The 15101-nt window shown below is 38.3% G+C and overlaps 1 protein-coding gene across 2 annotated transcripts in view; it reads left to right on the top strand.

The window, feature by feature from the left end:
- Positions 1-15101, top strand: part of LOC128556121 (xanthine dehydrogenase/oxidase-like) — a 102784-nt gene that overhangs the window by 49284 nt on the left and 38399 nt on the right. For both annotated transcript variants that reach the window (XM_053540052.1, XM_053540046.1), the window contains exons 10-16: positions 751-918; positions 2065-2141; positions 2723-2816; positions 6494-6606; positions 7135-7319; positions 8352-8514; positions 12129-12336. In XM_053540052.1, coding sequence (XP_053396027.1) covers positions 751-918; positions 2065-2141; positions 2723-2816; positions 6494-6606; positions 7135-7319; positions 8352-8514; positions 12129-12336 — 1008 coding nt within the window. The remainder of the gene's footprint in view (positions 1-750; positions 919-2064; positions 2142-2722; positions 2817-6493; positions 6607-7134; positions 7320-8351; positions 8515-12128; positions 12337-15101) is intronic.

The raw sequence follows: 15101 nt of genomic DNA, 5'->3' as shown, positions 1-15101 counted from the left end.
AATAGAAGTAATAGAGTTTTTTGTAAACTCAGTTGAACACGAAGTGATCATGGTGAGCTCTCATGATCATTGGATGCCATTTTCAAGGGCAGATAACTCTTTCTCGGTACTGGTGGCCTATGACTTTTATTGCATGTCTTTGTTTCTTAGATGATTGTCTTTCAATATCCAAAGTTTGAAGAAATTATTATTGGGAAAACTGTGGCCCATCTCATATACAGAGACTGCTAGCGTATGCCTTTAAGATGTAAATGTAAGTATATGTATATAAAAGGGTTATTATAACAGTAGCTCGATCTGGGATGCTGTATTCAGCATGAGTGGATTTTTGCCAGATCGGATCTCACGAGGTGCACAAGCGCCGAGTGTGATCCAACCTAGCAAAATCCACGGGAGCCAAATACAAAATCCCAAATCTAGCTACTGTTGTAATGACCCTGTTATCATATACCTCTACCTTTATGAATGTTGTTTTGTTATTAAATGAAATCTTCCATGTTTATCGATATTAAAATGGAACTAAGTGAAGTTTTTATGTGCGCTATTTATAGAACTGTCAGGTCATGCATATTAATGAATGTAGTCTGGCAGCATGCAAGATGGAAGCTACAATATGGAATGTAAAAGGTACAATACAGATTTTTGTCCTGCCTATTCATATTTAATTGTGACATACAAACCAATTTTTGTACAGAATTTATATAGGTATATAATAAATATGAGTATCTTTACTCCTGTGTTATATTTCAGGTGTTGAAATGAAGTTTAAGAACATGAAATACCCTGTGATGATAGCACCCACACATATCCCAGAGCTTGTTGATATTACCCACACAGATTTAGGGATCAGATTCGGAGCGTCTGTGACTCTATCAAGGATAGACCAAGAACTGAAAGAGGCCATTGCAAAATATTCAGGTATACAGATACGGTCTCTTCCAAACTTAATGTAAAATTATTGAAGCTTATTGTTTCTAGTGAGTAAAGGAACCTAAAATCTTTTCTTGACAGTTTCACCAGAATCAGTTACATTGGGCTCCAGATAAGCATCATTTTATCGTTATAACAAAATGATTTTCATCAAAAACAAATTAAATTCCAAAACATGTCGTTCAAAAACGAATTGATTGTCAATTTCAATCGTTTCAAAAACGCTTAAAATCGCCAAAAACGACAAGAAACCATCTTACAATCGTTATGTTTACACTGATACATTTTGTCAGGGTGTTAAATTATGATTACTCTGCTAATGCAAGTCAGCAATAAAATCTGAACACCACGCAGTTATCAGTGTGCTAGAGTGATCTCCCCTTCTAGGAAATTGTGAACATGGCGTTAGCAGTAAGAAAGCGAGATCGAGCAAAAAAACAAACAAAAAAATGACAGCGCGTTTCCTTCTATGATTAATTTTTTGACAAGAATGGAAAAATCTAATGAAGAAATCAGATACGGAATTGTGACAGAGATCGTAACAAATGTCATCGATTCTGGTCGGAAAAAGCCCCGTAAAACATAGTGGACAGTATCTAAGACTATGCTCATCTGTTGCTTTATAAAATACATATACATGTAGTACCCAACGAAGTTGAACTATTGGTAAAACGCTCGTTATTATATAAATGATAAATATGTTCCCTCCGACAAAAAAACCCCTAAAAGGTTAAGTTTTCTGTGATGAAAAACTAACTGAAAATTTAAAAAACTAATTGAATTTAAAATTTGGTAGTGAAAAAACTAATTGTGCAAAAAGTCAAGAAGTGAAAAACTAATTGCATGAAAAATTATCTGGAGCCCTGGTGTGTATCAAAAGCAAACTTTAGAAAAACACTGTGTTCTACAAAATCAGACTTTTTTTTTGTTTTGATAAAAAAGTATTACACTGTCTCTCAATAACTTGTAACTTGGTTCAGGATGAACTATTATTATAGGTGGATGGTCCATTGTCTCTAGTCTATCGCTCATTGTCGCATCAAAATATGTTTTTTTTTTATTGTGAACTTTCTAGATTTATGAACTGTAAGCTGTTTTGTAGGGATTTATGGATTTTATTTTGTCATTTTCCAGAACCCAAGACTCGAGTATTTACAGCTGTGATAGAGATGTTAAGATGGTTTGCAGGGTACCAGATAAGAAATGTTGCTGTATGTGCTTCTATTTCCTAATAACTTGTAATACATCCTTATTTTGGAATTTTGTGATTGCCTGCCTATTATAGCCAAAGTATCTTATTATGTAGAAAACTACCAAAAGGTTGTGTGATCTGTTACCAGGCATGTCCAATAATCTTCATGATGATCAGGCCGCAGTTTTGTACAGTTTATTGTATTTGGTAATACAGAAATTACTGTATGTATATTTAAATTAAAAAAAATTAAGCAGATTGTCCTTTTTAAAGATTTTGCTCAATCATTAACAAGAACAAGGACGGTATGTGCTGATATGAGCTGCGCCATGAGAAAACTAACATAATGGCTTTGCGACTAGCATGGATTCAGACCAGCCTGCACATCCGCGCAGTCTGGTCAGGATCCATGCTGTTCGCTAACGGTTTCTCTAATTGGAATAGACTATGAAAGCAAACAGCATGGATCCTGACCAGACTGCGCGGATGCGCAGGCTGGTCTAGATCCATGCTGGTTGCAAAGCCACTATGTTGGTTTTTTATGGCGCGGCTCATATATTGATGCTTCAGTCTGTTAACATGATTTGAACTGGTTTACAGGCTGTGGCGGGCAACATTATTACTGCTAGTCCAATCTCAGATTTAAACCCATTGTTCCTGGCATGTGGAGCAGTACTTGAAGTCCAAAGTAAAGGTAAGCATAGTGGTCAGTGGTCAGTATAGTGTTGGTTAAATGGTTATGGCAAATTTCTCCATTTTTATTTGTCTTCTTAAGGATTGATCTTGCTAAGTGGAAGACAGATTTAGGTTTATGTTCAGGTACCCAAAGATCAATGTTACTGAAGTCGGATTTTGTAATAGTGTTGGTTAAAGATTGATAGCACACTTCTTCATGTCACAGTATCTTCTTAAACTAACATAATTGTTCTATAAAATAATTTAATTTCTTGTGCATGATATTTTGTGGATTTTGCCAAACAGTTACTTGCTGCGGATATGTATTCATGTTTCTTTGGGACAGAATTTTGCTGATTGACTTAACCCCTTAACATTTTCCAGTCCCCTCTTACCCTCCACTTATTAACACCCCCATTTGTGGGATTGAAATACTTAGATTTGCCTTTGACTGTTCATGTGCTTGTCTACTAACACTCTAGAGGCCACATCTTGTACCTGATCTTTATAAAACTTTTCAGAATGTTTCTTTGAACTTTAGGTTAAATTTGAAATTTGATCATCTTGGTCAAAATCTATGTATTTGGTCAGGTGATTTTAACACCTTTTAAACACTGACGAGCCAGCATATTTGCTCATCTTTTGGGACTCGATAAGAATGTTTTCTCCTTGGAATGCAGAAGGGGCCGCCATTGCTGAGTGTTTAAGGTCTCTGACTTCAAATCACTTGCCCCTCACCAATGTGGGTGCGAGCCTCACGCAGGCATTGAACTCTTCATGTAAGGAAGCCATGCAGCTGGCTTAAGGAAGGTCGGTGGTTCTACCCAGGTACCCGCTTGTGATGAAATAATAAACGAAGGGGCAACTGGGGTCTTCCTCCACCACCAAAGTTGGAAAGTTGCCATAATTATGACCTATGATTGTGTCGGTGTGACATTAAAACCAACAAAATAAATAAATTGCAATTGATTCTTTTGGGTAAAACAGCTACATCACTATGTCATATGATTAAAAAACTTGGCAAGTCATCTACTTGATTTACATAAAATATGGTCAGAATGTTTATTTTAATGAAATCTAGGTCATAGTAAATATTGGGTTGTCTGTGGTAAAAAGTAGGTCACTCAGGAGATAAAAGGACCATCAGGACCCTTTTATTAGCTCACCTGTCACAAAGTGACAAGGTGAGCTTTTGTGATCGCGTGGCGTCCGTCGTCCATGCGTCTGTCCGTAAACTTTTGCTTGTGACCACTCTAGAGGTCACATTTTTCATGGGATCTTTATGAAAGTTGGTCAGAATGTTCATCTTGATGATATCTAGGTCAATTTCGAAACTGGGTCACATGCGGTCGAAAACTAGGTCAGTAGGTCTAAAAACAGAAAAACCTTGTGACCTCTCTAGAGGCCATACTTTTCAATGGATCTTCATGAAAATTGATCAGAATGTTTACCTTGATGATATCTAGGCCAAGTTCGAAACTGGATAACGTGCCTTCAAAAACTAGGTCAGTAGGTCAAATAATAGAAAAACCTTGTGACCTGTCTAGAGGCTATATTTTTCATGGGATCTGTATGAAAGTTGGTTTGAGTGTTCATCTTAATGATATCTAGGTCAAGTTCGAAACTGGGTCATCTGCGGTCAAAAACTAGGTCAGTAGGTCTAAAAATAGAAAAACCTTGTGACCTCTCTAGAGGCCGTACTTTTCAATGGATCTTCATGAAAATTTGTCTGAATGTTCATCTTGATGATATCTAGGACGAGTTCAAAACTGGGTCATGTGCCTTTAAAAACTAGGTTTGTAGGTCAAATAATAGAAAAACCTTGTGACCTCTCTAGAGGCCATATTTTTCATGGGATCTGTATGAAAGTTGGTCTGAATGTTCTTCTTGATGATATCTAGGTCAAGTTCGAAACTGGGTCAACTGCGGTCAAAAACTAGGTCAGTAGGTCTAAAAATAGAAAAACCTTGTGACCTCTCTAGAGGCCATACTTTTCAATGGATCTTCATGAAAATTGGTCAGAATGTTCATCTTGATAATATGTAGGTCAAGTTCGAAACTGGGTCACATGCCATCAAAAACTAGGTCAGTAGATCAAATAATAGAAAAACCTTGTGACCTCTCTAGAGGCCATATTTTTCATGGGATCTGTATGAAAATTGGTCTGAATGTTCATCTTGATGATATCTAGGTCAAGTTCGAAAATGGGTCAACTGCAATCAAAAACTAGGTCAGTAGGTCTAAAAATAGAAAAACCTTGTGACCTCTCTAGAGGCCATACTTTTCAGTGGATCTTCATGAAAATTGGTCAGAATGTTCATCTTGATGATATGTAGGTCAAGTTCAAAACTGGGTCACGTGCCTTCAAAAACTAGGTCAGTATGACCAAATAATAAAAAAACCTTGTGACCTCTCTAGAGGCCATATTTTTCATGGGATCTGTATGAAAGTTGGTCTGAATATTCATCTTGATGATATCTAGGTCAAGTTCGAAACCGGGTCAGCTGCGGTCAAAAACTAGGTCAGTAGGTCTAAAAATAGAAAAACCTTTTGACCACTCTAGAGGCCATATTTTTCAATGGATCTTCATGAAAATTTGTCTGAATGTTCACCTTGATGATATCTAGGTAAAATTTGAAACTGGGTCACGTGTGGTCAAAACTAGGTCAGTAGGTATAAAAATAGAAAAACCTTGTGACCTCTCCAGAGGCCATACTCTTCATGAGATCTTCATGAAAATTGGTAAGAATGTTCATCTTGATAATATCTAGGTCAAGTTCAAAACTGGGTCATGTGCCTTCAAAAACTAGGTCATTAGGTCAAATAATAGAAAAACCTTGTGACCTCTCTAGAAGCCATATTTTTCAATGGATCTTCATGAAAATTGGGTCATGTGGAGACAGGTGAGCGATTCAGGACCATCATGGTCCTCTTGTTTAGTATCCTCCATACACACTCTCCATTCTATCCCCACACTGATACACTCACCTTCCCAACTTCTCAAGTTACTTTTTGTTCTCCAAAATGTTTTTATTTGGGGTCTAGATTTGCCCTGTCTTTCCATCTTGATGTCCGTCCATCTGTCCAAATTTGTGTTGTGCATGTCTCAAAAAGTCTTGTTATTCAGCATAAGAAGATTTGCATTTAGTGTTTTTGTGGATATCACTCATACAGACCAGAGTTGCAATAAAAATTGTTTGGTAACATGAACTTTTCTGTTCTTCTCTCAGACAAATTTAAGAATGATGGTATCTCATAGAAATTTTTATATCACATGTTTGACATCTTGGGTGTAGGATAGTAAAATTCAACAAGAACATGCGAATTTAATTATATCTTTTATCAACGTTTCGGCACTTACGCCTTAATCTTGGGAGTGAAATAAAGCCATTACATTATTTTAGTATTACACTAGTGTAATAAAGCTTTGACATTGAGATCGTTTTAAGTATAGGATATGTGGGCCGAATTCACTTGGTTTATAATAGGGAAAGAAAGAAAAAAATTTGTTTCAGCAAGAAAAGTTGAGGTCATGTGATAAAAAGAATATTACATTTGTGTATTTCCACATTGAATTTATTTAACTTGTTGTATAAAATTGATGAAATGCTCACATTTTATAATTTTATTCAACTCTTTTAATAAATTCAGTATGAAAAGACACTCATGTTATATCGTCTATGTATGATATTGCAGAGAGTGGAAGGAGGCAGATTACAATGGATGAAAAGTTTTTTCTGGGCTACAGAAAGACTGCTTTAACGTCCACAGAGGTTGTGATAAATATACTTCTGCCTTTCACTTCAAAGGTCAGTGTACCAGGTCTTTACCTTACAGTAAAAAGTTGATTATAAGAAAATGTGTTACTACATCAGTGTACGAAAACATAAAAGACAAATTGACAAATATTCAGTGAAAAGTCAATGCAAATAGTCAGACTATAGAGAGATCACAGTGTTTCCATAGTAACGAATGTGACAATTCTTACACACATATGTGTTTTAAGACTTTACAGGGGTAAAATAAATTTGGATATGTTGAAGTTTTTTGTTTGAGGGATTGAGAATAGAAATGAATAGGAGAGACATTAAGATTCCAAAAATTGCCATCCCAGAAAAGTGACAGCATACATCTTAGTTAACACTGCTTTAAATATACAACATCTTGTACATAAATTTATAAGGAGACACTCTTTTACAGACCTTAGTTACTTTACATAGTTTCTACACATATAAGAAGCTGTATTTATGCTGACATCTCAGCATCTCTAATAGTAGAATATTGGCTTCATAAAACCGCTTAGTAAACTTTAAATCAGATCTTATTTCTTATTGCAGAATGAATATTTTGGTGGCTACAAACAGGCATATAGACGAGAGGATGATATTGCCACAGTAAATTCAGGGATATATGTAGTATTTGAAGATAACAGTAATGTGATTAAGAAGTTATCCCTGGCCTATGGTGGAATGGCTATTACAACTATAATGCCCACCAGAACTATGGCAGCAGTTGTTGGAAGGTAAACGAGGTTTTATTACAAGCCAATGGAGGAATGGCCATAACTGGTCTTAGGCCATCTAAAACGATAACAGTGGATGTCTAAAAGCAAGTGAGAAATATTTCCTAGCCTATTAGCGGAGTACTCCCATCAGTAAATGCCCCAGAGGTCAGCATTTCCTACTGTAATTAAAAAAATTCCAGCGGGGAGACCTCCCCCCCAACACACATTTACATGGGCAGAGGCGGCCCCTCTTCCCATACCTATTCGCTCTCGATGCTATGCAACAAACTGCTGTCAAGTAAAAGTTCTACAATTTCTAAACTTATTTGTAATTGCACGTGTCTGAAGCTGAAACTAAAATTTTCTGTCAGCTTCGCCTTTCGGCATGGATTACTTGTTCAGTTTAGAAGTTTTGCATCTGTAACTTTAGTTTTGAATTAACAGATTATCAGCCAGAAGTGGGATTGTAAGGGGGATCTTTTTCACTACAAATGTTCATGCAAAATAACCAGGCTGAATCAGAATTTAACCACAAGGTCAGGGGGTGACACCTTCAAATATTTCTGGATCCTGGCCTGAAGCTGTTAGAAGGGAATACATCATGAATTACATTCTTTGTAAAAAAAAAACAACAGTTTTACTGTTTTCACCATTTCATTGGCATTTATGTTATAAAATGCTTGATATTAATAGGTTGCTTAGCAACTACCGGACATCATGCTTTCAAAAGCTTTCAGCATCCTGAAATAACCTCACAGAGCTAATTTTGTTTGCTTCTAACAATATTGAATAGTAAATTTGATGAAAAATTAGCATGTATGCAGGTTTATAAGAACATCATGAACATGGTCAGTTGTGCTGCACTCATACATCACAAAAAGAATTTTGTCAAACTTCTTTTGTATCCAGATCATATCATTGCTCAAAATGAAGCAGTCTTGTTTTGGAAACACAGAAGACAGATCTCATGAAACAGTTAGTTTCAGAGAGTAATCTATTTGAAAAAAATGAATGAGATGTTATTTAATAAACATTTTAGTTTTTCTTTAGAAAATGGGATGACAGTCTAGTCATGGATATTTGTCGTCTGCTGGCAGATGATCTCCCCTTACAACCAGGGTCACCAGGAGGAATGGTGGAGTACAGACGTACTCTTACAATCAGTTTCTTCTTCAAGTTCTACCTCTCAGTACAGATGCAGCTACAGTCTATGGTAACAGTAATTGATTATCTTATTGGTTTTCATAGAAAAAAAAGAGAAAATAATTGATTTTTTTATGCCCCCGAAGGGAGGCATATAGTTTTTGAACAGTCTGTCAATCCGTCAGTCTGTCAGTCTGTCGGTCTGTCCGCAATTTTCGTGTCCGGTCCATATCTTTGTCATCGATGGATGGATTTTCAAATAACTTGGCATGAATGTGTACCACAGTAAGACGACGTGTCATGCGCAAGACCCAGGTCCGTAGCTCAAAGGTCAAGGTCACACTTAGACGTTAAAGGATAGTGCATTGATGGGCGTGTCCGGTCCATATCTTTGTCATTCATGCATGGATGTTAAAATAACTATGCGTGAATGTGTACCACAGTAAGACGATGTGTGGCGCACAAGACCCAGGTCTGTAGCTCAAAGGTCAAGGTCACACTTAGACATTAAAGGATAGTGCATTGATGGGCGTGTCCGGCCCATATCTTTGTCATCGATGGATGGATTTTCAAATAACTTGGCATGAATGTGTACCACAGTAAGACGACATGTCATGCGCAAGACTCAGGTTCGTAACTCAAAGGTCAAGGTCACACTTAGACGTTAAAGGATAGTGCATTGGTGGGCGTGTCCGGTCCATATCTTTGTCATCGATGGATGGATTTTCAAATAACTTGGCATGAATGTGTACCACAGTAAGACGACGTGTCACACCCAAGACCCAGGTCCGTAGCTCAAAGGTCAAGGTCACACTTAGACGTTAAAGGTCATTTTTCATGATAGTGCATTGATAGGCATGTCCGGTCCATATCTTTGTCATTCATGCATGGATTTTAAAATAACTATGCATGAATGTGTGACACAGTAAGACGACATGTCGCGCGCAAGACCCAGCTCCGTAGGTCAAAGGTCCTAAGCTCTAACATCGGCCATAACTATTCATTCAAAGTGCCATTGGGGGCATGTGTCATCCTATGGAGACAGCTCTTGTTTATTTCAGGTGTTTGTAGGCAGTTATAAGTAAATTTAAATTTAAAACAACACAACATTCCTATATACGTTACACATTTTAGACCATACATGTGTTTTGAATGATACCTCTATATTAAGACCAACCCACTATTAAGACAACTTTTTGAAAGAATTATTGGTGGTCAAATTAATGGGGTTCTACTGTAGTTCATATCATATATCTCATATCCTTTTTATACGCCCGTTTGAAAAGCGGGACGTATTATGGGAACCCCCGTGTTGGGTGGATGGGCGGGCGTTGTCCACAGACTGTCCTGAGCATATCTTCTTCAGGCATGGAGGGATTTTGATGAAACTTGGCACAATTGTTCAGTATCATGAGAGGGAGTGTCATGCGCAAGAATCAGATCCATATATCTAAGGTCAAGGTCACAGAGGTCAAATTCAAGAATGACTGTCTGGAGCATGTCTTCTTCATGCATTGAGGGATTTTGATGTAACTTGGCACAATTGTTCACCATCATGAGACGGAGTGTTGTGCACAAGAGCCTGGTCCCTAGATCTAAGGTCAAGGTCACACTTAGAGGTCAAAGGATACAAGAATGAAAACTTTGTCCGGAGCATTTCGTCTTCATGCATGGAGGGATTTTGATATAAATTGGCACAAATGTTCACCACCATGAGACTGAGTGTCATGTACAAGAACCAGGTCCCAAGGTCTAAGGTCAAGGTCATAATTAGAGGCCAAAGGTCAGATACAAAAATAACTTTGTCCGGAGCATTTCTTCTTCATGCATGGAGGGAATTTGATGTAACTTGGCACAATTGTACACCATCATGAGACAGAGTGTCATGCGCAGGTCCCTTCTTTAGAACTACTTCTCTTTGTTGTTACTATAAATAGCTTAAATTTTAACTTTTTCATCACTAGTCGTAGGGAAAAATCGAGACCACTTTTCTGAAGTACAACATGTATGTTACATCCTATTTTGAGGTGTATTTTGACCTGTCTCTGCCTATTTAGGATTTTTGTGTGGACTTAGAATTTTTTTTTTGTTTGTTTGTTTAAGATTAACTCCCTTAGTTGTTACTATAAATAACTTATATTGTGACTTTTTTATAATTGTCCGTAGGGAAAAACCAAGATCATTTTTCTATGGTACAACATAGATGTTACTTTCAAATTTTAGGTGTATTTTAAGGTATCTCTACCTGGTAAGGAGTTTTTTTTGTGAATTTAGAAAAAACATAAGAATTACAATAATTACTACACAACCACAGAATTAAAAGTCCATTTGCAAATACAGGTGCTAGTGTAAAGAAATTTGCTGTGACGGGCGCATATTTTGTGACATTCTGGCACTCTTGTTTAGTATCATATTAACATACCCCACTTCTTCCCATCCTTAATTCTACCTTTCTTTATTATTCAGTTGTATGTGTTTCACTAAATTGTTTCTTAGTACAGCTTGGCATTGTACCTCACCTTTTGCCCAAACACACAAAGGTGAACAAATCTGTACAGTCACTGTTATCGGTCATTTTTAGGTCAACTTTTTGAAGAAAAAGTAGAGTTATTGCACTCACCCCAGCGTCGGCATCGCCGTTGGTTAAAGCTTTTGATTAAGTCAAATATCTCTGTTACTATCAAAGCTATTGACTTGAAACTTAAAATAGATAATTACTATCAAAGTCTACACCAGGAGAAACAATCCCCATAACTCTGGTTTGAATTTTGATCAAGTTATGCCCCATTTCGACTTAGAATTTTTGGTTTAAGTTTTTTATAAAGTCAGATATCTCTGTTATTATCAAAGCTATGGACTTGAAACTTGAAATAGTTATTTACTATCAAAGTCTGCACCAGGAGAAACAATCCCCATAACTCTGTTTGAATTATGACATAGTTATGCCCCTTTTTTAACTTAGAATTTTTGGTTAAAGTTTTTGATTAAGTCAGGTATCTCTGTTACTATGAAAGCTATTGACTTGAAACTTAAAATAGTTATTTATTATCAAAATTTACACCAGGAGAAACAATCCTCTTAACTCTGTTTGAATTTTGACAGAGTTATGCCCCTTTTTAACTTAGAATTTTTTGGTTAAAGTTTTATGAAGTTTTTACTGGCAGAGCCCTAATTCAGAGTCAAGCACTGAGAAAAGTCAAGCGCGCTGTCTTACGGACAGCTCTTGTCACTTTTGTAAACACACCATTTGTTAAATTGAAAACCGCCTCGGTAGCCTAGTGGTAGAGCGTCCGCTTCGAGTGCGGGAGGTCGTGGGTTCGATCCCCGGCCGCGTCATACCAGAGACGTAAAAAATGGTACTAGCAGCTTCCTCGCTTGGCGCTCAGCATTAAGGGGATAGTGCTAGGACTGGTCAGCCCGGTGTCAGTATAATGTGGTGGGGTATCATGCCACTTGTCTACGGCGTGATATTCCAGTGAGGCAGCACTATAGAGTTGGGCATTGTGCTCACTGCTACAAGCAGACACTGTCGTTTATTTGACTGAAAAATTGTTGAAAAAGACGTTAAACCCGAACACACACAGGCACACACGCACGCACGCAAGCACGCACGCATGCACGCACACACACACTGTTAAATTGAAAGGTCATTGTCTTAATAGTATGTATTTCATTCTGTTGCAGCACCTATCAAAAACCAAAGTTCCTTCATACTTGCACAGTGCCACAGCCCCATTTCACCGAGACCCCTCAAAGAGCACTCAGATTTACCAAGAAGTGGCCTCAGGGCAGCGGGAAGAGGACCCTGTCGGACGCCCCATCAACCACCTGTCAGCAATGAAACAAGCCACAGGAGAGGCAGTATATATTGATGATATGCCGAAATTTCAGAGTAAGTCTTGGCTCACTGATATTTAAATAAATTGGTTCAAAATGAATCTGTCCATTTGAAGTTTAAAAAAAGAAAGAAGTTTTTATCTAGACTTATAGAATAATGAGAGCTGTTGTACCTGGCCTGGCATCATTGTTGCATTCAAGTGTAGTTGTGTATATCATGGCTATTTTCTGGTTTGATGATTTTTATCAAAGATATTGCTTTTGATTCATCAAATAATATGATGTTTCAGCCACATCTCTTATATTATTGGGAGAATTTCTACCAAACCTCACAGGAGTGATCAGTGCCAAGCTGCATTGTGCATATTGTCAACATTTTCTGGTTTGATGATTTTCAGCAGAGTTATGGCCCTTGATTCATCAATTTTATTATGTTTGGCCACTTTTCTTTTATTGATAGGTAGAATTCCACCAAACTTTACAGAAGTTATCAGTACCAAGTATCATTGTGCATATTACCAGCCTGTTCTGATTCAGTAATTTTCCTTGGAGTTTTAACCCTTGATTTGTCGTATATTACCTTATCTGAGTAACTGCTCGATACCTCCAGAAGGATTTACACAAAACTTCAAAAAAGTGATCTTTGCCAAGCCTAGTTGTGCATATCGATTTTATGTTTTTCTGCAGAGTTATGGCCCATGATTCATCAGATTTATGTTGTAGCCACCATCATGGCCCATTAAATGCACAGAACAACATGTCTTTGTCAGATTACTCACATGTATATAATTAATTCAGAGATTTTAATATATGGCCCTTTGAGAACTTTTGTGAAAATTTTCTGTGAGTCGTCATTTAATGGAAGCACATGTATTATAATGGAAGTGTACAGAATTTCCTTATGAAGTGACCAGTTTCTTGATTTTCAGTCATTGTAACTACTAGAAGGCCTACTGTCTGGCATTACCTTGCTTTGTTGTAACTGACAGAAGAATTTCTGTTTGGCATGAATTTCTCTTGTTGTAACTGACAGAAGGCCTGCTGTCTGGCTTGAACTTCCCTTGTTATAACTCACAGAAGGCCTGCAATCTAGCATGAACCTCCCTTGCAATAACTGACAGAAGGCCTGCATTCTGGCATGAACTTCCCTTGTTGTAACTGACAGAAGGCCTGCTGTATGGTATGAACTTCCCTTGTAATAACTGACAGATGGCCTGCATTCTGGCATGAACTTCCCTTGTTGTAACTGACAGAAGGCCTGCTGTCTGGCTTGAACTTCCCTTGTTATAACTCACAGAAGGCCTGCAATCTAGCATGAACTTCCCTTGCAATAACTGACAGAAGGCCTGCATTCTGGCATGAACTTCCCTTGTTGTAACTGACAGAAGGCCTGCTATCTGGCATGAACTTCCCTTGTTATAACTGACAGAAGGCCTGCTGTCTGGCTTGAACTTCCCTTGTTATAACTCACAGAAGACCTGCAATCTAGCATGAACTTACCTTGTTGTAACTGACAGAAGGCCTGCTGTCTGGCCTGAACTTCCATTGTTGTAACTGACAGAAGGCTTGCATTCTGGCATGAACTTCCCTTGTTATAACTGACAGAAGGCTTGCTGTCTGGCTTGAACTTTCCTTGTTATAACTCACAGAGGGCCTGCAATTTAGCATGAACTTCCCTTGTTGTAACTGACAGATGGCCTGCTATTTAGCATGAAGTTCCCTTGTTGTAACTGACAGAAGGCCTGCTGTCTGGCATGAACTTCCCTTGTTGTAACTGACAGAAGGCCTGCTATCTAGCATGAACTTCCCTTGTTGTTACTGACAGAAGGCCTGCTGTCTGGCATGAACTTTCCTTGCAATAACTGACAGAAGGCCTGCTATCTGGTATGAACTTCCCTTGTTGTAACTGACAGAAGGCCTGCTGTCTGGTATGAAGTTCCCTTGTTGTTACAGACAGGTGGCCTGCTATCTGGTATGAAGTTCCCTTGTTATTACTGACAGAAGGCCTGCTGTCTGGCATGAACTTTCCTTGCAATAACTGACAGAAGGCCCGCTATCTAGCATGAACTTCCCTTGTTGTAACTGACAGAAGGCCTGCTGTCTGGCATGAACTTCCCTTGTTGTAACTGACAGAAGGCCTGCTATCTGGTATGAAGTTCCCTTGTTGTTACTGACAGAAGGCCTGCTGTCTGGCATGAACTTTCCTTGCAATAACTAACAGAAGGCCTGCTATCTAGCATGAACTTCCCTTGTTGTAACTGACAGAAGGCCTGCTGTCTGGCATGAACTTCCCTTGTTGTAACTGACAGAAGGCCTGCTATCTGGTATGAAGTTCCCTTGTTGTTTCTGACAGAAGGCCTGCTGTCTGGCATGAACTTTCCTTGCAATAACTGACAGAAGGCCTGCTATCTAGCATGAACTTCCCTTGTTGCAACTGACAGAAGGCCTGCTGTCTGGCATGAACTTCCCATGTTGTAACTGACAGAAGGCCTGCTATCTGGTATGAAGTTCCATTGTTGTTACTGACAGAAGGCCTGCTGTCTGGCATGAACTTTCCTTGCAATAACTGACAGAAGGCCTGCTATCTAGCATGAACTTCCCTTGTTGTAACAGACAGATGGCCTGCTATCTGGTATGAAGTTCCCTTGTTGTTACTGACAGAAGGCCTGCTGTCTGGCATGAACTTTCCTTGCAATAACTGACAGAAGGCCTGCTATCTAGCATGAACTTCCCTTGTTGTAACTGACAGATGGCCTGCTATCTGGTATGAAGTTCCCTTGTTGTTACTGACAGAAGGCCTGCTGTCTGGCATGAACTTTC

The sequence above is a fragment of the Mercenaria mercenaria genome, chromosome 1 (assembly GCF_021730395.1).
Source record: "Mercenaria mercenaria strain notata chromosome 1, MADL_Memer_1, whole genome shotgun sequence".
In the NCBI taxonomy this organism is placed as follows: domain Eukaryota; kingdom Metazoa; phylum Mollusca; class Bivalvia; order Venerida; family Veneridae; genus Mercenaria; species Mercenaria mercenaria.
The sequence above is the reverse complement of the archived record's forward strand: the minus strand, read 5'-3'. Positions and strand labels throughout refer to the sequence as shown.